The sequence below is a fragment of the Varroa destructor genome, unplaced genomic scaffold, assembly GCF_002443255.2.
Source record: "Varroa destructor unplaced genomic scaffold, Vdes_3.0 BEIS01000004.1, whole genome shotgun sequence".
Taxonomy (NCBI): Eukaryota; Metazoa; Arthropoda; class Arachnida; order Mesostigmata; family Varroidae; genus Varroa; species Varroa destructor.
The window spans coordinates 26828080-26853258 of NW_019211457.1; the positions used below are offsets into that span (position 1 = coordinate 26828080).

At 42.8% G+C, this 25179-nt stretch overlaps 1 protein-coding gene across 9 annotated transcripts in view; it reads right to left on the minus strand.

Annotated features, from left to right (window-relative positions):
- mon2 (Mon2 homolog, regulator of endosome-to-Golgi trafficking) overlaps positions 1-25179 on the minus strand; it is an 85422-nt gene that overhangs the window by 57221 nt on the left and 3022 nt on the right. For 7 of the 9 annotated variants that reach the window (XR_015327474.1, XM_086988737.1, XM_022805063.2 and 4 more), the window contains exons 2-16: positions 24092-24846; positions 23677-23868; positions 22436-23475; positions 21720-21956; positions 21156-21522; positions 20649-20977; positions 20218-20265; positions 19841-19928; positions 19277-19492; positions 18084-18268; positions 17745-17816; positions 17305-17467; positions 15909-16997; positions 15332-15568; positions 7691-7822 (exon numbers count right to left, since the gene is read on the minus strand). Coding sequence is in view for 8 of the 9 variants with exons in the window: in XM_086988737.1 (XP_086844863.1) it covers positions 7691-7822; positions 15332-15568; positions 15909-16997; positions 17305-17467; positions 17745-17816; positions 18084-18268; positions 19277-19492; positions 19841-19928; positions 20218-20265; positions 20649-20977; positions 21156-21522; positions 21720-21956; positions 22436-23475; positions 23677-23868; positions 24092-24205 (4509 nt within the window). In the remaining variant the exon portion in view is untranslated. The remainder of the gene's footprint in view (positions 1-7690; positions 7823-15331; positions 15569-15908; positions 16998-17304; positions 17468-17744; positions 17817-18083; positions 18269-19276; positions 19493-19840; positions 19929-20217; positions 20266-20648; positions 20978-21155; positions 21523-21719; positions 21957-22435; positions 23476-23676; positions 23869-24091; positions 24847-25179) is intronic. The other 2 variants (XM_022805067.2, XM_086988740.1) reach the window with 1 other exon arrangement.

Sequence of the window (25179 nt, forward strand, 5' to 3'; positions counted from 1 at the left end):
GCAGAGATCATAGAACAGATTGAAACCTGATAGAAATTTAAAGCAATGCGTAAAGAGGTCTAGCAAAAATCAACGGGATGAACTACTGTGCAGAATAATAGGGACGCAAAGAACTACAGAATAAGCGGTATGTGGCTAGTGTAACAATTACGGCGATTCCCCGGTGGTAAGCCCGAATCATTTTGCTAGTGATACAAGCAATTCTCTAGCTGAAAAAGGACGGACACCGCCCTAAGATACCCATCAACGCGCAGTTCATCCCGTATAAAAGATGGCCAACAATACCTTTATTCATTTTTTAAACGAATCAAATAGAAAAGTAATCAATAGGATGGCTCATAGTCGCACCTAAGTATAGTAGTGTTATTTCCAAGATGATAACTCGTTCAATGTAAGGACCTGCCGTAGAAAAACACTATGTGAAGACCTAGATTACCACTGTTTGCCCTATGTTTCAAGGTCACAACAGACGGTGCCGAACTAATGTAATTCGGAAGACAAAACGTAATAACATCCTGTATCTATTACGACCCCCTGCCATAATGCCTTCTCAATTGGCCATGAAAGCCAAGGGAGTTTCCTAACGACATTGGGGTCTCCGCCCAAGCCCAATTTTCAAAGAAAAACTTAGTAAATACAATGTATTACCTTCAACACACCCACCATCGATGGAATAAGACGTATAACAGACCGAGTAGACAAGGCAACGATTCCGTCTCTAGCATTTATAGCTGGCTCAATACGATTTGTTGCAATCAGTAAAGTTTCGCTCGTGATAAAAGACGTTTTCTGTAAGGCTTTTTATAGGGTTTTTGTCAGCTAGTTCACTTGCTCTCTAAATTATAATTCGGAGAATTCAACTAAGCGTTGTCAGTAAGTCCGCCAGAGAATTTGTTATGAAGATGCTGTTACCGTAAGATAAACATAGAATACATGCTATATATATATATATTACTATTACTATAGTAGTGCTGCAAAACCGCGTTCTTTTCATAAAACTGACTGTCAGCGCAGCCGGTCACGTGCGCTGGCCGCTGGCTTACATAATCTCGTGTTGGCAATTTTCGTGCATTGGCAAAGTAGCCATATTTAAATTCGTCTGGACGAAACCTTTCCTCCCGGGTACGTCACTACTCGGACTAGACGAAAGATCCAAGCGGACTAACTAGACCTTCCGCTTACGACAGAATATAACAGTCTCCCTTGGGAAAAAGGACAGAGCTGGCTTCATTGACAAGATGATGATGCATACTTGTCGCCTTGACCAGGACCGCATATCGATTTAGACCTTCTACAGTAGGATCGCTAGTTCACTCGTGCGTGGACTGTTACCGCCAGCCATCATTGCAAACCTGTGCCTACAACGGACAATAAATAAACCTTTCTTTGGCGTAGTAATCTGCTCTTAACGTACTAGGAATAGAATAATGAATGTCGAATGCGGTCGAAAGGCAGGTTGTTTAGGTAAGAAGTCACTGTATGATCAAAACATTGATAGCATCCTTTTACAAAAAAAGACAGGCCAGAACCTGCCGAACATATATATATGTATATGTGTTCGTGTAGAAACACAGATCAAAACAGAAATAGTTCACTTGCCCTGCTCTTATATAACGGCTTACGTGTATTTATTCTTATAGGAATTCGGAAGGCCATATTTAATACTTTTCAAGTTGGACTCGCTTACCAGGTTTTGATCGAGCTACCGGAATCTATTCTAGCCGTTCTGATTAAACTGCACATATATATCGATTGGGTTTCATATGGTACCTAGTTCGCTCCACTCCGTACTGCTAACTGATTCAAGGACCTATTGTCCAAAGAACATTATAGGACCAGGCTTGGACGTCGTAGAACATGGTTCATTTGTGTAGCAAAGCGGCTGACAAAGACCGCAATCTCAAACTCCACTTTCAAACCCAATTTCAAAGGTTGGCTTCATTAGCGGCGAGACCACCTACGCTCCCCAGACACCGTCTCTAAGAGCGTGTAGGGTTTTGGATTGTTCAACCAGCGATTCGTCGAATCCCTTTGATGTCTCTAGCGGCCTACCTTGTTTACTGGCCTTTGTTCGCTGGCAAACATAGCAACCGTGGATGGATGAACTCGCTAATACAATTTCAAACTCTTCTGTGAGGTACCCCTGCACTCCAATTGGCGCACGGACTCCTTTAACCCGTAATGGCCTATACCATAAGCAGCTAGGATCGACGGTTTGTCCAGCTGTGAACACAAGACAAATATCCTTTGGATAGGAATGCCAGCGCATACTGTATTTAAATAGAAACCCATTAAAAGTACAGCCACTCTCAAATGCAGTTGCTAGAGACAACCATCGGAAATTTGCTTCTTGGCTTTCTTTTAATGACGCTGCAAAATTTGCCCTCGGATTTCCACCAGCAGCTTCGTTTCCAAGCTGGACCGTGCTGATGCACTGAAGGCTATGTACACAGGGATATAGCGTTAATGATCGTTGGGTTCCAAGGTACACTTTCGCGTTGCGCTTCAACATAGAAGTGATTCACGACGTTCATAACGTACACTGCTCGAAACAGAGTGCGATCTTTCCAACGTGTGGCCTTACACTATGCTGACGGTCTCCATACGACCCCTTCATTGCTGCTGTTACGTAGCTCGCGAGCCAGGCAGATTTAGGCCGCCGGTCGATTGTTCGTTCTACTAAGGGTCCGGTTTCTTTCGGTAGTCCGCGGTGCTTCGTTTGAGTTACGCAAACTCTTCGCACGGTCCATCTTCAGTCCCATACCGGTTCAGGAAACGCTCTACCAAATCGGACTCGGACAGTTGAAAAACCTTTTTCCTTGAAACCTTCCGTGTTTTCTCATCCAATGCCGCCAAATCGAATCAAGCGTATGATGCCTCTCACTAGTGTCTCCCGCTAACTGAACGTTTCCCGTCGATTTGTTACTGCTATTTCTTGAGCATGAGCTGGTATCTAGGGTACACGTTTTCGTCTTTTTTTTTTTTTTCGTAAAACGCCAACCAGTATCCCTAAGCGCTCGACAGAGACTTACTAGCTCTTTCATAAATCCTGCTAGCACCGAAATACGTGGATCATTTTGGGCCTTCGAGTAGGCGTGCAAACTTAACTTTCAGGTCACTTTCACGACAACACAGGTGTATTTCTTTATAAAATAATTTCGTATTCAATATCTAATTGGACAAAGATACACCTTATTTCAAAGGAGCAGCTTTAAGACATACCAAATGTGAGAGGTATGAGTACGTTATGGAGCGGAACAGCTCGTAGATTGAGCGTAGCATTCGGCCGGCCATTCGACACACCACAACATATAAACCGCAGTTTGAATATATAGGAGGCATTAGCCCATACTGTGTATAGCTGTGGTTAAGGTTTAGTGCAAAAATTGCCGCTTAAAACCAAACCGGTTAAGGTAAACATGCTGGCAGTTGGAAAATTAGACAGTATCCAGTTGGCCTGATACAGCGCTAGCATTCAAGTACACTTGTTAGCAAGGAACGTCCCTAGTTTACCTTGAAACTGTTAAGGTGTAATCCTGTCTGCGTGTAGCGTTGTAAAGGTTTGTTCATTCATTGAACGTAATAACGGCGCTCATTCGAATATGACCGGCCAGCCAAATCTGTCGTTCCGGCTCATTATTATTGTTCTTGCTATGAACTGATTGCAGCAATCCCAAGTCCTGTTCCAGAATATAGTGGCCGGGTCGTACACATATTTTAAGGACAACGTTATAAGACATCGTATAATCCCTATGTTTAAATCATCTGATCACCTAGTGAACTGATACGATCTGAATAAGGGCAACTCTACTTAACACGCCCATCAACGTGTATCTTCGTCTTCGACAAGTCAAATTTTTTGGACGTCGCCCGCGGAACCGCACCAGTAAGCATTCTCCAGACGGCTAGAATATGGGGGCTCTTGCTTTCTTGTCACAATATGGGTTTCAAGTTCACCATTACCGATATCTTGTGTAAGTTTGTTCCTGTTGAAGATGGAACATAGGCTGAACCAATTAGCAGGCCGTCAATGGCGCAATGACAATCGAAAAATGATCTTTTGTTAAGCGGGAACATCGTTTGCACCATCGAGCTATCTCTCTCCCAGATTTCGAGACTACTACACGATACTATTGACGTATTGCTAGTAAGAAGACTGTAATACTGTCTTTCAATTTTCGTTACCTGTAAAGCCGTGAGTCCATACATCCAGGCGGACAAAAAGATAAACAAACAGTCACAATACCCGGTTTTCAAACCCAAGTGCGTATCTACCTTATGCCACCATCACTATTTTTTTGCTTTTTTATGAACTTGTCCTGAAACAACTACACGAGCAACTGCACCGACGACGCTGACAAATCACCGTCGTATTCAGGCCAATGAAGGCATTTGGCATAAAGCGGTACGGTTTTACTTGCTCGCCCACTCAAACATTTGTACACCATTCTCTATTCTAATAGTTTTCTCATAGTTATTATACGAACAGTAGCAGCAATATCGGTCCCCATGACACGATTCAAATATTCGCGCTGCGCGTTATGTTGGCTCTGTATTTCGATTTGTTATGTTGCGCCCTTCGTATTTCAACAGGCGGAGCCAGTTTCCACACATGTTCTCACATCCTTGACGGGCAATAGGCCTTGTTTGTTCTTGTAAGTAAGACTCGACGCTAATGGGTAATTAGGTATCTGGGGGCGTCTGAACGTCTTCATCGTTAAAACAAACCTAGAAGACGCTCGCCTCGATGCAACTCGCTGCCAAACGGGGAGAATGTGCTGAAGTACAAAGCCAGCACCCGCGGCTCTGGTCGCTCCGAAGTCGCAGAACAACGTCGAAAACTATGACGAAAGAAACGGAAAGCCTTGTAGCGGCGACAAGGATGGCTGATGAAACTCAGAGGTAGCAGCGGAAAGAATAGGATGAGTATAAGCTAAGGTGCACTGAGACGGAAAAGGGCTCGCACAACTACACTAGCTAACAATTGCGAAATTCCGACAAACAAAATCGCTATGCCACCAGCAATAACGACACTGGGAGCATCGAAACCTTCCATCAGACCCGGTCACGGCGCCAAGTTCGTCCTTGGTGTCCAAGGGAGCACACGGAAATAGCGTAGAATAGAAGAGGACGCTGTAGCTATACTGGTTCCATGCTATACGGACAGTATACAGCTGAATGCGACACAGAGGGCATCGGCAATAATAACAGATATTGTCTCTCTGGTGTATAAACATATCCATATGCCGTTGTTCCTTTACCCAGTCTTTTAAATTTACCCCTTCCATGAATGAGCGTGCTGGAGTATACATTAGATTTTTACATGCGAATTCGGTAGACTAAGCTCTAAACGACGCACCACGCTATCAAACGATTAAAATTCGAACCGAACTAGTTTTGCCAGTTACCGTGAATGATATATGGAAAATTGAGGATATTTATTTGCAAAATGAACTAGACTAGAACTTGCAGGTCAGGATCTGCTGTGTCCTGAAAGGCTAATGTTTTATGTTCTGAAACCCGCCCATTTTTGACACAGTGCGTTTCGTATCTGATTGTTTATATGGCTGATTGCTGTTATTTTACAGTTATTTGTTATTGATTTTGTTAATATTTGCTCGTTTCTACTATCGAAGGACTCATATCTGAGCCTTTCGAATGACACGTCCACAATTCTTAGGTTTATTATGTGGCTAAGTTTAGGGTCACTTTACTCCTGCGTGACATGCTCACTATTGCAAGTCCAAAAAGAGCTAATTATACAACGGCATACTGAAAATTGTTCTTCAGATTAGTGTTTTCTATTGGATCAAGTTCCTATTTCTAATTAAAGCGAGGACGCTGCAGTATGAAATCAGCTTTATGAGCATCGACGTACCAAATTAAATTAGAACGTAGAAAACGAAAAAGTTATCTACTTAGTGGTAAGTCCAACCTATACACAAGTATATAGAGGAGAAATGCTACCATTGTTCAGATAGATCAACATGTATTAAAACGCAATGTAAAAAATCAACTTGGAGAGAGTTTACCAACTGTGCAATTGTCTCCACAAAGTATTTTTTTATAAATGAAATAAATAGGCCTACCTTCAGCTGGCCGTCCTTTATTATTTTTTTTTAAATTTTAGGGAATTTTTTTGATCGACAACGATAAGCAAGTGTACAACTATCCCGTTTATAAAACTCGAAAAGTTTCAAAATCGCTCCAAAGCTGGGAGTTTGGAAAAATTTTAAGCTAGATAGCTTAAAATTATATAGATATAAGCTCTCTGGGGCTGTATGGAATGTGCAGGCTAGCGGCTCTGATAACGGCAAACAGTGACGCCTCTAACAGCAATGACAAATGTCCGCCGTCAGCATCACGCGAGCATATGATTCTTCTGCGATCGCTTCTGCTGATGCTGCGGCGACGTATTCAAGGCTTGATGGAATTCGCTGTTTCTCTTGGTCCTAAGTAATGTAACAGCAGAACGTCAAAAGCTGCTATCAGCACAACGTACGCTCAATTGCTGCAATTGAAGGCTTTAAATAGTCTCATATATTTCGTACGACGTTGAATAGGACCTGTTCCTCCGTTCTAGCTTAGCGAGTAACAGTAGCGATATGTCCTCATAAGTGTATATCTAGTTGGTTTGGCCTCTGCTGTTACTTTTCGCATTAGACATTGTGGAACCAGCAAACGAGCGAGGGACTCTAGCAAGTTACCTATCGATTCAGTCCCAAAACATGTCTATGAGCTGTGGTGTAGATACGCGACATCACAGACATGGAGGCTATGATGGTTTCAAGTATGGAATAAGTGATCCGTAGTACTAGCAGCATGAGAAATTCGCAGGTATTGTAGAACAAACTGCTAATGCGGAAAACAGGAGAAACCCTGTGCCAATCCATAGCACAGAGCAGATACCAGGTGACATCTTCAGATTTCGTAGTACGAATGCAAGGCTTCGGAAAGGTTTGTTAAACGAGTGTACGGCAGTAATAATGAATGGACTAGCTTGTTCCCTCTATATCGATGCGCACGTTCTACTCGATGTTCTATTTACCTCATGTTCCTTCTCTCTTCTACTAGCTAATGGCAGACAAACGTCTAACCAATACTCATTTGATGGAGTCTATCTAAGTTACAGTTATCATTATGTTGCCCGGCACTAGCCCACCATTCGTTTACCTATTTATTTAATATTAAAGTTTTATCTATCAAGTTTTGGCGTAAAGCGTGCCTTCCTGTTAATGCCTATATTCCTATGAATATTTAATTAAGCTTACAACAAACCGCGATTGCAGTTCGTTTAATATCCGTATGGCACATACGATCTAAATGCGAATTTCTACTGAAAGGGAAATGTCTGCCTAGCCGCTACCTATTCGCTGAATAATAGCTGAATAAAAAGAAACCTTACAAAAATGGATCGCGTCAGCATTTCGCGGTTAAAAAAAAAGTTCGAGCTTTACTTCCTACACTTAAACCTTTTAGCATTGCTCCAGGCGGCTGTCCCCTTTCGGCACGTATCGAACCCTGTCTACGTCCTGTTCCGAATTTAGGTCACTATACGTGGTAGGTTAATAGCTAGGCACGTTGCAACTGAAAGTCTCGCTGCTTATAAACGTCTACCTTTTCATATTTTCGCTATTGCCCGAACTGGAGCTAACTCAGTTCCCAGAAGATTAACTCCTGTTACACTCACCTTGACGATGGAATGAAGGATGCGTGCCTGGATGACAGCTCGTTTGTTCGCGATTTGCGTGTACAATGATACACTCATTTCCATTGCGCGTTCACCGAACGGTACAAAACTCATTGTGATCCAATCGGTGGTCTGTGCTCCTCATCGTCGATGACGAAAGTCGTTGCACCAAAAATAGAAAGCAAGCAAAAATACATACATGTCTAATTTATATAGGCATTGCCATCCAACGAAGCAAATATTTGCCTTCACGAAGGTCGCATGTAATCTTTCGGTATTCCACATTTTGTTTAGGTAAGGAAAAGTTTAAGACTTATAGATAAGAAATAAAGCTTCGCTTTTATCATTTGATTTTTAATTTATGTCACACACAGGTAGTCTTAGGGCTGTCAGTCGATAATCTATATGAGTCAAAACGTTCTGCTTTGGGTGGCAATTCCACCTTTTTATTTGGCCTATTTCTATTCCACTCAGTTCAGCACTTAGTTCTCCGATAAAGAGACCCACTTACCGTTCGCACCTTCTATATACAAAGTAACGTGTAGCGCACAATCCTCATCAATACCAAATATTATGACCCCCTGGACTCGTTTCCACCAGAATTCTTATGTGTTTCACTTTGGGGGCAAACTGACGAAGGTAAGCTCTGTCTTGCCAAATGCACTATGCAATCGGGCAGTGATCGACCACGTTTACCTAAATATTGTAGTTCATTCTCAAATACTCGCAGATATCTTCTTTGTTTAACATCGATACGCTTCTATGTAATGCTTAGATCAGTAGAAACCTACATGATGCATACGTGCTGACCCCAACAATGAAGCGCGTCTTTCTCGAACATTAAGTCTATCTGATACAGATAGGGATGTAATGGCATAGTCGCTCAGAAAAAATACTGATACAGTGTTCCATACTCTATTGTGACTAATCGATTGACGAAAACACGCTCTATAATTCTACAACACTAGTCAGACGCTTCCCTCAAGCGTTGAAGGTACTAGCCGCACCAATTTCGAGGTAATGTAGATACAAAATTTACAATCCCCTTCACGAAGCGACTCCGTTTCCGTAACAACCTGATTTTGAAACGAGAAACGCTTTGACAAAATACTATTGGGTTTGATTATTAAATTTATTTTTCCGTCAAGCCGATCCCTCGAGCCCGTCTTAGCTGCGCTCGTAGCCTACCTATTTTAATAACGATACTCGAACATTCCTCGTAATCAAATACACATATGTCGACCAAAAACAGAGCCCGTCGATCGAAAAGCAGACGACCAGACATCACTTACCGATCTATTAAATCTGGGAACTAGTAAGTTCTGTATATAAGCACTGCCAGCCAATCCAGGAGTTATAATACCAGCGTACGCTGTTATTTAGAGTAATTGCCTTTTCGATTATTCTCGTTGCATAGAAACAAAATAGATTTTCTTGACGATTATTGTCTTTGAAGTAATTATCTAACATTTGACTCATATACACAGGAATGCTCATCAAAGGGAACAGTCAAGTAGACTTGCTCAAAGCTAATTGAGTCAAATATGCAGGTGATGCGATAATAGAGAAACTTAATTGTCCTAATATATGCCATAACATTCAGCCTATCCACATATGTGTCTCAACATACGGCCTAGTATTTCTCGCGATCTAAATTAGTTCTTTCTAGAAGTCTGCTCTGTATGTTCAAACCCCAGTGTTTCTTGGCTTCGACTGCTGAGAACACACCGATTTGGGCTTCAGCGTACGAACCCCAGCGTCCACTGCAGCTGATTTCCTTTGTAACTGCAGGTACCCTGAACGGAAACAGGTCTCGTAATATGTTTTCGACCCCCTAGGCTTTAGCAACGTTCACACTGAGCCGTCATCTTGGTATCCTGCGGCCATATGCCGGAGTCATTATGAAAGCGCTTCAGTAGTTTACTGAACGCCTGCACATCCACCTGTCCCCCAAGTGACAGCACAGAGCCACGGCCTGGACCTGGAACCGCTTTAATTCCAAACAGAACTTGGTTAACGAGTGCGTACCCCACCCCCTAAAAATCTGCTCCTTTATCGAGTGTGCGTACCACCGCCCCCACCAAAAATGTGTTCTTGTATCGGGTCTAACGATAATTTCGTTCACCCTCGCATTTTTCTGACGTTTGCCAACTCAGTGCCTTTTAACTTTATGGCAGGTCTTAACAAACTTCGCATCCGAATCGGATCCTTTCTTTCGTGCCGCATTAATGCTTTTACCGCGGCTATATTTAGCGCAGAAACGACTCTGCGCACCATAACAAAGAATATTCCTTCCCATGAGATGGTGTTTTAACCCAGGTCTCTCTGCTGTCCACAGCGGATTTGAACCAGTACAAAGCTGGACTTGAAAAAGATTGATACTCAAGCCCTAGCAGGCGTTTACGTGAGCAGTCGTATATAGCTTCTGCTATCTCCAAAGTTCTGATCCATCCCTCAGGCTTCCGAGTAGTCAAAAAAAAATAGTAGTTTCCGCCGCGCGAACCACAATGACATCCGGTAAACTGTGCTGACTCTCAGTTAACAGTCGTCCAGGATTCGCTGCAATGAGCTCAAGCGATTATCGTCAACGTTGTTGTGCTGTTGCTGTGACTCAGCGAGTCCTGCTCTATACGCTCAGACCGGGACCTTATCTTTAGCTACTGAGGACGAATTTCTTGATGCGCGCACGTGTGCATCTCGACATTTGTTGCGCTTGTCCTAACAACCATTCCTCCTAACTACCAGTCCTTAATTTAAGTCAAGGAGTGATAGTTACTTTGCCCATCCTACAATTATATCGCATCTCGGCTTTGATGACTCACTTCTATTTTCACTGCGATCAGTTGCAGATACTAAGCACCAGAACAGACGTAAACGCAGTTAGTCCGCTTTATAGCTCGTCCTTATAGAGCAATAACAACAGAAATACCAGGGTAAACGAAAAATATATACACGTATGTACAAAGAAAAATACTACTAACATATAATAGTCCTGTTAATTTCGGTTAAACTTTAGCAGGATATGTATCGAAGCGGGCAAGGATTAATCTCCTACACATGGTACTGGAAAACGAGACAGTACGTTTTAGAACAAACTGCAGGCTTACAGTGTCCTCATCGAAATCTGAGTACAGATCAGCTATTATCTTCAAGGTACGGATCCCCGCAAAGATGAAAAACTTAATTTTAAGGGGGGGGGGGGGGTACATCATTGTTCTTTTTGACGCGGCTTTCAAGTAACTGAGAAAGATTTCCGTGAGACAAACCGGAAGATATCCAATAAGGTCTAGAACCAAATGCTCGTAATGATTCAAAGCCATGCCTAATACACTTCGGTCTTTTAAAAAGAAAGCAAGGCCGTATCGGAGAGCCCTTAGTCTTTTGGAAAGATTAACCGCTGGTGCTTTGGCCATCGATTTTTTGGCTGTTTTGAGTCCTCGTATTTTTTTGATGTATTTCTTGATCCGAAATTAGCTAAAATTTTTTTTATGTAGCATATTTAAGCTATACTAACTAGTTCACACATACTAAGATCGCTTTACGCGCAATTATCATTAAGTTATTTGTAAACTAGAGAGGGAATGTTTTTAAAAAAGCTGATTCGTGGTTTAAGTAAAACCGAAATGAAAACTATAGTTGCGTGAGTAACAAGTAGACTAAGTAAGTATAACGAAGGACGCTTTTTTTAACTCATGCTAAACATTTAGTTGAAATTACTGTTTTTTAAGATGCAGTTTAAGACAAATCGTAAGCAAAAATCCGGATCATTTGTAGTCGTCCCGTATATATATAGATAACACCCAGGCAGCGATCCAGGGTGGTACATAACATGGCACTACTCGCGTCGGCGACGATATCTCTCGTGCCCAAGTTTAGACAGAGACGTGGAAAAGCTGTATGAATAAAATACCACCAGGCCTTTCCAGCTAATGCTCCAAACACCGTACCGTTGTGGCGGACATACGAGATGGTCCTGCGGTCCCCTGCGACAGCAGCACTAACAGCGACTTCGGTAGCCACCCTTCTCATAGCATTTTTCCTTGAGACCCCATCACTATACTCTGACGGATGCGCACCATTGGTGAAGCGCCCCTTTCACATCCGAGGACTTTTGATAGTCTACGCAGTTAATATGTATACGTACGTAAAAGTATGTGTAGAAATGTTGCATGTGTATATGGAAACAGAGAGAGAGCTCATATGTAGTATACACAGATGTTACGAAGAATTCCTGATGTAAAGCAGTCCTTTTTCCGTCGTGTCGCGGCAAGTGCTGCCGAATTCTAGGGTGGTGAATGGGAACGCCTAAAGCTTGGACTGAGCCTGAAACGCTTATTGTGGTGTTTCTGACGGGAATGCGCGATCGTTTCTAGCTAAGGTTTCGTAGGTGCCAGCGGATAGAGGAAGCATTTGGTTCGACGAGTGGCTGGCCGAAGTGTTTAAGCAAAAATGAGAAAAACTGATCCCAACAAGCAAGAGAACACTGGCGTTAGGTTACATTGGATTAGGTTATGCTATGTGCAGGATGGGATGTATGGCATTACTAAGTAGCACCGCCTCACTATAATAGTCGGAGATCGGTGAATGTGACTACCGGGGCAGACAGCCAGACGAGACGCAGCAACGAGGCCGGCTACTAAAGTGGCCTGTACAGTGTCCACTCGCTTCGACATGGCCTTCACTAGTCGTTCACTCAGGGCCAATTTTTCCCCTTCACCCTATACCCCATTACTTTCGTTGCTATACCCCATACCTCACTAGACTCGTTTGCCTTCCTTCCTTTTCCAATCGTTTCCCTTAGCCAGCTAGGCTAACCATGCTAGTCTACAAAGTGCTTGTTGCACGGACATGGCCATACGCAAGCTGCCTTATGTGGCGCAATCCTCTAAGAGGCATTTGTACCAGCACTCGCTTGCTCATCAGTAGCAGCTATAGCATCGCCAGAATAAACGGGGAATGTGAGCCAATGAGAGGACACACGAGGGAATACCTCTAGGGACTAGAGAAAAGGCTTCTCTGGTAAGCGAGCGAACATCGGAAAAGAGACGGCAGAGTGGTACAATTTCGTTGGTGGTTTCGCCAAAGGAAACCGTTCTGGACAATTTAAGGTCGCGATTCGCATGAGGCCGTACTGTGCTACTGGTATCAGGAACAGGGGTCGTTGCATCTGTTGCAACAAATGACAACGACGGTATGGCTTGGTGTTCCAACAGGGCTGAACGAAAAAGCTCAGGGGTATTTGGGGGTATCGGGTAGCGTTGGTGCCTGCGAATACACTAGCGGCGTCAGCTATTTTGTCACCGAACAACAAAAAAGAAAGGACCCTGAGAAGAAAAGAAGCCATATACGAAGGCCGTTGTCAACCATCGCACGCTTTGTTCTCGTAGGATTATTGCCGCAACTTCGGCCGACCGACCAACCAAAGGATGATATGAGCGCCGCTCCGGAGTTGTGTCTTTGTTGATGCCACTACCGTGACCGCTACTGCTTCTTTTACTACTAAAGAAGGCCTGTGCTGATGCTGGTACAGACTACCGACGACATCGTCACCATCAGCCACACGCCTTGCTGTGCCTAGCTTTTCCCAGGGTCTTTGAGGCCTTGCATAATCTAGTCCCGACCCGGCTTCATCGCCATACCCCCTATACGCGCATCACCAAAACCACTGCTATCGAGTAGTTAGAACAAAAATACCCGGAGGGCTATCAACTTCATACTACTCAATCACTTCCGCAATATAAGTATCATTTGTATATTAATGTTTTAAGCCAGACTACACGAATACGGATTGCTTTTATTGAGAAATAAATTAAGTTCGGTTTCGAACAGAAAAACGATGATGCACGTAGGAGGGGCCGGAAAGAGAGTCAGGGGCTCATGGACGTCATGCAGTTTGCATGACGTCCATAAGCCGATGGTCTGTCTGCTTAAGCAGAACGACACATCGAGCAATAGAAGGTTCATCCTGGGCGTCTCATGTGTGTGTAGAGGATGCTGGCTCAAAGCTCTGATAGCGGCTGTATAGAACTATTTTTCTAATCATTTCTCAATTATTAACAGAAGTTTATAAATCAAACCGATTTAACATTTAGCTACAGAGCTCTGCTAATAACAGATGTTCAAAAAACTTCTTCAAGAAGTAAACTAACGTAACTAATATATGGAAATTCGGAGTAAAATCGAACTAGTATAGGGGCGCTTATCTGTGATGTAAGTTCGATGGAAGTTAGAATCTACTGTGTGCTCAAAAACCACGGTTTCACATTCTGAAACTTCGCTCCTTTCAACACAATACCTTCCGCCTCACAAACCTTTACTTGTTTTTACTGTTCCTTTTGTCAAAGGAATCATATCTTGGCCTTTCAGATGACACATATTCTGTGAGAAATAGGTCTGCAAATCTTCAGATTCAAACTTTGTGCGTGTCGAACGTTGCAATGGCCAAACTTTCGACACGCACAAAAGAGAGCTAATTACAAAGCTACATATTGTAAGTAGTCCTACGCGCCGGCCTGTCTTCTTTTTATTAAGTATAGGTAATGTTCGGGGAGCTTGCATACCTAATTAAGACCAGAGAGTACAGACCGAAGGCGTGGTAAGGGTGCTAAAGTACGAGTTCAGCGTTGTAAATTTCTGTACAGAATTGTACCCACTCGCACTTAAATATGATACATACGTGTGTTATAAAATTCTTATATTTAAAAAAAAACAAAAAAAATTATATAATATCTATTTAATATTAGGTGCAATACAGCTCCATGTCTCCATATACTCATGTAGTATCTTCAGTGTTAGAAAAATGCCAGAATTTCCCAGATTGATCAACATGCTTTAAAAGACACTGTAAAGGTCACTGTAGGCAGCTTTACTAGTTCAAAGCTTGTTGTACCATAAATGAGATAAGCCGTACTGTCTTCAACTACTCGTCGTATATTTAAATATTTTTTCTATTTAATCGACTATTTGACCGGTAACAACACGCACGTGGACAATAATCCTTCTATGAGAATTCGAAACTTTCCAGACTCGCCTCAAAGCTGCTATGGCTTCTGATCGAAAATGTAAAATTTCTATAAACAGACTTGTGCTCTTCATAATGCTTTTTAATGTTTGAAAAGCTGCCATATTTAGTTAGAATCAGACAAAACCGACCAGGGTAGAGCTTGGTATTGGTTTTAAACACGGGGTAATTCCATAGGTCCCCACATTTATCTATAATGTATAACCATCTTAAACATAACAAGCCAGTCAACCTTAGAGTCCAATCTGGGTTCAAAAACGAATAAAACTGCGTCCATAGTGTTCGTAGCATTTTAAATTATCTCCCTTGGTGAAAAACAAATACGGGAGACTGCACTCTCTAAATAAGGTACGATAAGATGGTTTTTGGTCAGTCTGGAGAACCTAACCTATGTGAGGCATAAATCCTTCGGCATTTCTGCCCAGCTCAATTCAAATAATTTTATTACTTATGCTTCAACAAACATTACTCCGATAAATTTTTCCTCCCTGGACAACATGCACGACAGAGGCACGGTTTGTGCCTATATATATATATATATATATATATATAGAGGCATAACAGAAAAATTGCCTAACCTTCAACCCAGGTAATTATAGGTGACTATCTCGACTACTTACAACGGGTTTGTTGTTGGCAAGGTTATTGCTTGTGTGGTTGTGGTTATTATTAAGATGATGCTCGAGACCATGAGGACCGCTGTTCGCACTATTACCACTTGCACCGGAAGTATTGCAGGGTGGAGTAAATGCGCCGAAAGATGGCGCTTGACAAGCGTACGCGCTGAACCGCAACAGTTGTTCAAATAGGACCGGCAGCATGTCCCATAAGTGAGCACACGCTGAGAAGAGAATTTCCTACAATAGAACATCACCGCAACGATTTTGTTGACGTATATTGTTTGACATTTGTTTATAGCTTGATTTTGCGCATTTGAAGAAACAGAAATTAGCACACCCAGAGCATGTACCCCTAATTCTGCAGTGGTAACGTATCTACCCCCTAACTTAGGGACACGTAGTGCTCTAGGTTCGAGACAGGACATAAACACATTTCGTCGCATGCTACGACCCAGTTGTCTGAAGCGACGTTGCACGGCAGTAGTGCCAGATGCGACGTTCGAAATATTGGTCTACATAAAGAGGAAAAAATTAGCCTGGGGTACCGACTCGGCAAGAAGCTAAATTTCTCACTTACCCTTTGTATCGTGTCGATCGTCGACAGGATCGCTTCCTGTAGCGGACTAAGTACGACATCAGTAAGTGATGGTAAAATGAAAGGTGCGGTATCCGCGTGCATCGGCACTGCCGATGCGTTTTCAAGGACTCGGCACAACTTACGCAGATCGGCCTCTTGGAAACGTGACTTAATATGCTGAAATAGTAGCGGAAAGATGTGGATCAACGCGGTCAAGAAGGGCTGCGATGGAATGAACATTTCCTGTTGATCGCCTTCGGCAGGAGCCTGCGTTGAGTTCAGCCCAATGGTGCACCAAACACGCCAAGCGGTCTCCCACAACATCACCTCTTCAGACACTCGATCGGTAGAAAGTGATTCGAGGCCGCTATCGCCATTGAATGACGCAGCGCTTGACATCGAATCACCGCAAACACTGGCCGCAATGTTACTCGGTGGGGCGGTGCTACCCCCCCGAGACGTCATGTGTAGCATGTCCTGGAAGCTCTTCAACGCGGACAGGGACACCTCATTGTTTTTTGACAATGCCGAGTTCTCAATAAACTCGAGAAGGAGTGCCCAGGCTCGGCCAAAATCGCCTAGACTTTGTAATATGTCGCGTTTTACGTAGAACACGCGCGCAACGCCACCTAATGTCAGGACCTGCGTTTCAGCCCATTGCTTTTGGGCCGTATTGCGCGAATGGTGAATCAATATGTTACCTGCCATATCCGTCACTTTTTCCGTTGACGCACTGCCTGAAAGATTTCGCACCCGGTCGAGCAGTGGGAACAATACGTTCCATAGGACAGCCTGCCAGGTTTGCTGTTCGAGCAAGCCGCCATGCGCGTTGATTGTTGAAAAGAGAGTTTGTCCACCAGATTTTCGCACCGCTGACCTTGGATCGACGCAGAGGTCACCCAGCGAAGAGAACAGTGTCATCCACAACTGGTCAAATGGAGGCAGCGTGGCTGTCAACTCTCTGCTCGGGGACCCACCTGTTGGGGTGCTCTCCTTTGATGAGCCTACGGATAACAGGACGCAACCCGCCTGTCCTAGCTCATTGGATACCCGCTGCTTATTTTGATATAGATAATCGGCGATGTTCCACTAATAAATAGAATAAACACAAATAGGTCGGTTATGAAAAGGAGAGAACTGGTACGATTGATACAAAATCGTGTATGATGACAGATGGAGGTGTATAATATTGATATAAATGTAGTAGTCATTTTTTTTACACACCCTGAACAAAATTAACAACGTGTTTGATGGGAGGACATTTAATAACACAGAATAACAATGTATTGATTATAAATTCAATAACTGTAGAGCAATGGACTAATAAGTAAGTGACATAAGAATGTGAAATTGTCATCCTTGTTGTTGGAACATGCGTGATAAAAAGTATGCTTACCAATAGTCCAATAGCCGTAAGGGAGACATTGAGATCCTGTGTTTGAAGACCGAACTTTGCTGCCGTCTGAATGCAGAGCTGTAGAGATGAGCACGGCATGATTGGCAGGAAGTCTGCGACCACCCGTTGAAGACACTGAAACGCTGACCGTACCAGAGCTTCGCTGTAGAATCCGCAAAGAGAATGTCACATTCAAAGAGACCAAACAAATAGATTGATTTAATTGAATCGTTTCTTCTTATTTACCTATAGACGAAGAAAGAGCTGCGTTATTTAGTATAATATGTGCACATAAAAACTGACAAAATTGTATTGTCACTTAATGCATCTAGCTATGCATTGGACCTGATTACTCCACTGACTCCTTACAACACCCCGGACCAATACAAGGGACCATAAAGGCTCCCAACAACAAGGACCATAGAAACTTATCAACTTACCCTGTCGTGCAATTTTTAGCGACGAGAAGTGGATAGTGAGGATCGGCGTCTTTTTCGCCCACGCAGATTACACTGCAATGATTTCCCAGAAATAACGAAAGTCAGACTTGGGGGACAATAGACACAGAAATGTTCGTAGCAAAAAATTTCGGCAACCCATTGCACGTTTAACGATGCAAAAAGACTTTAAATAAAATTGTAGTTTAAGTAAACTTTTTATTTTATATCCCAATGCACCCTGGCCGGCCTGTTGATTCTATATAAGACTACGAAGCCACTGGAATTTTGTGTGCATGTAATATGAAAAAAACTATCTACTTCATACGATCTAGATCATACCCCTGATTGTCGGTGATATTTCCGATGATCGAAAGTATCTGCTGCCATCCATGGCTAAGGCTCTCGCCAGCAACTCCCGCATGTAAAATTGCCAAAGTACACTCGATCTGCTTTGCCCTGATGTCAAAATGCAAAGTCGTCGCCCCCATGTCGACCAGTGGAGCTAATAACATTTGCTGAAGAGCCTGTCGTCCGTCGGATAGGGAAATCATGACGAGGCAGTACACCGCAGCAAGCATGTCAAGCGGACAAACCAAGATTTAGGTTCACCGAATAATATATCAAGAAAAAACAAATAAGAAGTTTAGATTTCGCTTAAAGATACTTATGGGGCCGCTGCTAAGTGTAATTAAGAGTGGGTGAATGGGCTGATCTTACACACAGCCAGTCCATTTGGGGCAAAAAGATTATTGTTAGAGGCCCACTGAGTGCATGTGTTACGACGAAAATTGTTGTCTCTAGTCACGTCAGCCATTTCCGACGAAGGATATTGTTAGCTTGCCTAGAACCAAAGGACTTTCGTGTAAACAGATCAGGCAGACGCTAGGCGAAAGCATTTGCACTCCGCTTCAACATATCATACGATGGCCTGAATTATTATTACAGTCGGATTAAGTATTATCATTAACATTACTCATACATGTTAATAATGCAATTACGGTCGTGAGATACCAGCTCAAGCGTTTACCAGTCGTACTGTAGTGGTTACGTTTACGCGTTATGTGGGCGTTTTTTTTTCTGACAAAAATATCTACTATAAGTACTATAAGCGCATTGTCTTGGCTAGACATCAACATGTATCCCAGACAGTTATTGCAGTCTCACTGATTCATAGCCATCCGAAGCACCTAATACTAGAGAAAACAAAGGAATCGTTCGAGACTCGTTAACTTATTCTCAGAAGACAAACACATTGAAGTTAAAATACATGTATTTTGTATGAAACGAGCAGTCGAGTATTTCTGGTTACCTGCGTATTCGTACTGTGCCAAAAGGAGGTCACAAATTTCTATTTGAATTCAAAGCTAAATCATCCATGCAACATCAATAACTCTGGTCGTTTTAATAATGTACACGGCGCCGGCTGCGATTCGTTATCTATACATTGGTAGTTAGCGCTAAAAAAACAAGGCCTACCTATCTAACCTTGATCACAAGTATGAAAACTTGTAATAAAACAAAAAAAATCTTACCGGGTTTTCAGCCAGTGGTGGGTTATATTCCTTGCAATTTAAAGCCGACTTAACGAGATAAGTGAGTGCCTCGGCACCCCACTCGCGCATCGTTGTGTGAGGATGTTGACAAACTTCATTTAGATGAGAACTTAACGGACGCCAAAAAACTGTTACTCTACCAAGATTCACCAATGCTGTTTCTAATAATTTTGCCACAGCAAACAGGGAAGGCTCCTAGAACAATGCATCGATCCAAGTTTAACGACAAAGTAAAAAAATAAAGGTGTGTTATTTAGGCTGCTTTCCAATATATGTTCGTATCTGGTCTTAGATTTAACCGGCGGGATCTGCCCCACGTCCATTTTGCTCCCTGTCTAAAAAAAAAACACGAATGTTTAGCATTACTGAAACGTATTAATTTTTAGCTATACAATTAAAAGCTGACAAAATATTTATCTTATCGGTTGAAGAGTTGACAGCTGAGTCGTTTCCTTCCCAAAGCGTACCTACCCGAAACTGTGATTAGCAAAGTCTTCGCTAGGAATTGTAAAGATTGTATAAAATGGTAGTGATCAAACATACCCGATTGCTAAAAGCCAGCTCCATAGACTCCTGCGAAAGTTTGCAGAGAGCATCAATCAAATGGTGCAAAGCAACTTCGCTCAGTTTTCTGTAAATTTGAAAAAAAACACTTCATAAGCCGGCAACCGGTAGCGTGAATGAACACGCCAAAACGTGCTCGAACGAACTAACAAAATTGAATGGCGGACGAAATTTCCAAAATCAATGGGAAGAGTTACCCTAAACACTATCGTCAATAGTTGAAATCACAAAATGCGAGTCCGAGTCGATTTATCCGGTGTTAAATTTTGAAAATCCTAGTTAATTGTTATATGTATACGACCCATTGGCTCCGTGGTAAACTTCAGTGTAGTTTTTTCGATTTAGCTACTACTTACTCCGACGCATGGAAGACCTGTGATACGCTTCCGGCCAATGGCACGTAGCTGTTTTTGAACGGCAGCGTGCAAAATTGTAACAGAAACAATTCTCTTGTCATAAAATTTATAATAATTACATACCCTAGATCTGCGTTTGCCCAAAATGGTTACCAACGACGAGGTCGAAACTATAACTGATGTATATATAGCCTATTTGTTAGCGCTACCAGGGCAATGATAACAATTGGAAAAATGAGCAAAGACTATTCGGCGTTGTCAAATCTGACATAAAATTCTACCTTTACAACCAACCAACGATCTGAAATTTAAAACTGATACAATTTTCCCATTTTTGGTAGTAAAAACAAGAAACATCTCTGAGACACTTCTGCTGCCAATATTATAATTACGTGAGCATAATTACGTTAATTCCACGATAAAATACTTACTGAGAATTTTCAAATAATCGGCTGAGCATGGCGGATAGTACTGGGAGATCATTGGTAATAGCTGTGGTTAGACATGCTTCCCCCTGACCGGCCACACCCTGGTTGGTGGCATTAGGTCCACTCTGAGCTGCCGAAGCCCCACCTCCTTGAGCAGCAGTTCCCGAGGGAGGTGCCTTTAGACCACCTCCGGCAGCAGGCTTCAAACCGAGAATCCAGACGAGATGCTGAAGAGTTGTAAGCACCATGTGCCACGCTGTAGAGAGTATTGCACCGTTGGATTGAGACAGTATTAACAATGCCCGCATACATTGAAGATTCTTGGCTGTCAGCTGCAATAAAACGGACAGTGAGAAACGGAAACTGTAATTATAATTTCACACCTGCACTTCGGCAAAACATGGGGCTCATAAGTCATGAACTGATTATTACTAGATTTAAGGCCATTTTAAATGATAATAATACTACTACACGGTTTTGTTAATGCCGGAATGGTAATAAGATGCATACCATAACAGGACCCTGATGTGCTCCTTGCGGGAGCGATCTTGTAGGCAAGGGTGTTCCGACCGCTACAATTTGATCGGTACGTGGTGCAATGTCACTCCCACCATCGAGAGAACCGCCCGACCCTAGATAAGGTCCAAGAGAAGGCCGCATATCAACAACAGAATCCGCTTCGAAGACAGTTCGTGGCGAAATATAGCTCGACTGATAAATCGTTGTTAGAACGGTAAGCGTATAATGTGGTGGCAAGGATCCTTTGCACATGGCTGAGATAAATGCATCTCGCGGTGTACACATGTTCAGCTGTCCACAAAGTACCGCATAAGATGTAATGCATGTCAGAAGCGTGTCGGTAATCTGTTCGTCACAACTGTAAAAGCGGGGTATTGAGTGAGCTCTTGTTTTTATGATCGAGAACAAGTTAATAATATATATGAGTACTGATAATTTTCTCACTTTTTGTGGTTTGCATTATGACTAATTGGTAGTACTATGCTGAACGATTCACTTTTAGCTTTAATCATAAAAACAGAAAAAGACGAAAAAATTCACCTACCACCTCCTTACCTCGTCTCGAGTAGAAGACCCATTACCGAAATGAGTCCACCCCAGGATGAATGTACGAGCTGAATGCACAGTTCCTGATTCGCAGTGGCTTCCTCTTCGGTCGTAGGGCTTTTCTTTTGGTATTTGTGAATTAGTTTAGTGATCGATGTGATCATCTCGATAATGGAAACGTAACCGATGGAAAGACAGTAGCCCTCAGGAACAACGGAGGGTTCGACTTTATCTAGCATTTCCGCGCTGCAGACAAATAGATAAAGAAAAACTTATTAAACAAGCCAAGTTCTTCTTTAGAACTAAGCAGACAACCGCATTCACATGTCAGTTGTAAATCAAGAATTATTCCAGACACAGCTTACCAGCACTTCAGGATTAGAAAAATCTAAATGATAATTGATTCTGTTTGAAAATACTTGACGGACAGCTCTTATACTCACCGAGGTCTAGAAAAAAACATGAATATGACGAATTAGCTGGCGGATCCACATCTAAACTCCCATAACTACCGTAACTTAATATGGTACAGCCTACAGTGATCATAGAAAATAGAAAACGCTAATTCATTTTCCTGCGGAACACAACGCAAAAATATACGTTTCAGAGCACACCCTCTTAAACAGCTACTCATGGCATCTACATGTACGCGTACTCGCTAACTTCTGTCAACTAAATTAATTAGATAATTATCATTAAACGCTGGTCCTTGTGCCTACACTTACAACAACGGTTTGAGTGGACCCTGGGTAACTTTGTGAAGAAGAGGCATAGCGCGGCCTTTGTAGTTGAATACTGGCTGAGGCGTCTGAATTGGCTGACCGGGCTGCGCCGGATTAAGTTGCGTCGGTATCTGATCTTGCAAGAATAACGACTCAACACAAACACACAGTGAATTGATGATTTCCTGGAGAATTTTTGATGAGTGTGCTTTCATATCATAGTGTATGCAAAAACATCGGAGTAGGTCCGGCTGTGAGCACATCTTGTACATAACTTCGAGCGCAAGCGCCCTCTGCCATTCCACCTTTTCCGGATCGAGAAATTTCGTGATCAAACTGAGGAAGATTTCACATTCGGTGACCAGACACGAATAGAATCTCGCAATTAGCACAGAGACGATACGAATCAATCGCATGCAAATAGCGAAGAACGGTTTCTCTTGGCTAACCCCCGGTGTTGGCTGGGGCGCACGAAACTTCGTATTAGGTGAAAACAGCTTTATGACAAGAGGACATACGCGCTCTTTTAGCAGAAAGGTGAACTCTGGATGTGTGATAAAAATCTGGTAAAATTCGGCGAGTATGTCCTCGATCAGTTCGAGACCGAAGCTTCGCGTCATTTCCTGAAGGCCAAGAAGCCATGTGGGTTGCTCCGCGTTCACCATGAAAGTGAGGTCCTGAAACAATAAATAGGCATCAGCAGACGGTCGCGCCAGTGACGGTGGGGCTGCATGTGTTCCTGTCTTAAGTTCGTCTACACATTGGTAGGCCTTTGTCAAATCGGTGCGCTCCTTAAGATGATCCCTGGCCCTCTCAAAGACGCAGTTAACACATTGTCGTATGGTGGCGCTAGCTGTATTGTTTGTGGTCAAATTTTTCGTGAAATGGAGACGGAACGAGATGACGAGCGCTTTGGCGAGCACATGGTCCTGCACGGAGTCCGTTGTCACCAGGAGCTGGGTGATCGTTTGTAGTATCTTGACCTCTTCCAAACCTGTCTCCATCAGATTCCACAGGCAGTTGACAATATTTGAAGCGGCCAACTGCAATCAAATGTGTTAGGCACCAATGATAATCTAACAAGTAGCACTAGATGGGTACCAATCAGCAATGTTATACATAGTTTGCAGAATTTGTTCAGAAACTCAAATCTCGGACACTTTGACGCCTTCTACCTATAATAGAACAATGACGGTGTCGATTTATAACAAAAAAAAATGCTGCAATCCCGCCGCGCTACGTACATTGTTAACTGCTTTTATGTTAATCATTCGCTGAATGGCGTTTAGCGATATCTGGACGATTTTCGGATGTTTACTCTCACATCCCGCGAAGAACGGTTCCAGAATCTCTGGGGAATCAGAACGTAGAGCTAACACTAACTGTTCGTGTTTTGTGGCCGCGTTACGAAGCTTTACGATGCCGGATTCTGCCGCCTGAAGCATTCGGATCAGTAAACTTAATTAGTTTTAGCTGAACAACAGCCACGTATAATAGCTTGGTGCAGGCAATAGACGGCTGGAAAAATAGTCTTTAAAATAAACTGAATAACGCTTACATTATTTAATGTATACCTTGTTTTGGGCCTTATTTGTCTTTCGACCTTATGCATAATAAAACTGAGTAGCATTAATTTTCCTCTAGTATCTATTTGCTTACCTCCTTGACGGCCGGAAACTTTCTTTTGGCTTCATTGGACAACTGTCGGAGATCAGATTGTAGATTGTCCAACAACTTCTTGTCAGTTGCGTTCATCGCAGATCGGCTACCCATTTTTTATCGGTCTGATAACAAATCGCTTCGATTTCTAATATCTCGTTATAACTGATAATGCACAACCGCACAGACCTCTTTGCCGCTGGCTTTCAACGGGCCAAAAATGACAAACTCGTACCCGCCCGTCTCGATCTCACACTACAACGGCAGATTACGAACTGTAACAGTTTTGCACTCCTATGCTCAATACCTTCACTATTTCAAAGCGGCACGCGTAAATAGCCCTGGCGACGTCTCTAGTTTCTTTTTGTCGCTGCTGTTCCCTTCCGTTACGACAACTTCGTCGTGAAACGACAGCTGTACAATAAGCACGGTTATAGCGGATAGGCAGACGTGCACACGTATACAAATCTAAACATCTGCAGTGTGCGCACAAGCGACTCGTACACATACAGGAAACTCTAGTAGCAAATAATAGTCATTTGCATTGCTTGATACCGCGGACGCCCCAAGTGATTTTCCTCTGTCGCTGTTTGTTTTCGACACGCAGAAGTCCGGTTTTCTGGCAACGCTTAGTTCGAGTTGTCGCGAATGGTCTCACGTAATCGTGGTGGGAGGGACCCGCTGGAATCACTGTCTCTAGTGAAATTCTCTACCTGGGAAGACTTGCGCTCCCTGAGAGCTTTCGTGGTGTAACTCTGTAATTGAGTTGCAGCGAGTAACAGAATGTTGATGGCTACTGTCTCCTTCTCTCGATTAGCAGATACCATCCTTACGTTTTCACTTGTCCATCCTACTTAAAAAAACGAACCCACCTCTACCTCACACGAAAATTCTGCAAGTTTCCACTATTTAGGAACTAACGAGGACAGTTGTGGCGTGCCGTTGATATGTACTAGTAAATTAAAAACGAAAAGTCTTTGAAAGGAGTTGTTCGTATCGTAAGTGGTTAAGCTACCCAACATGATTTTGAAGACCAAGCCGACATGTATATTTCATCAGGTCGCTGAGCTTAAATATATTTTTTTCTT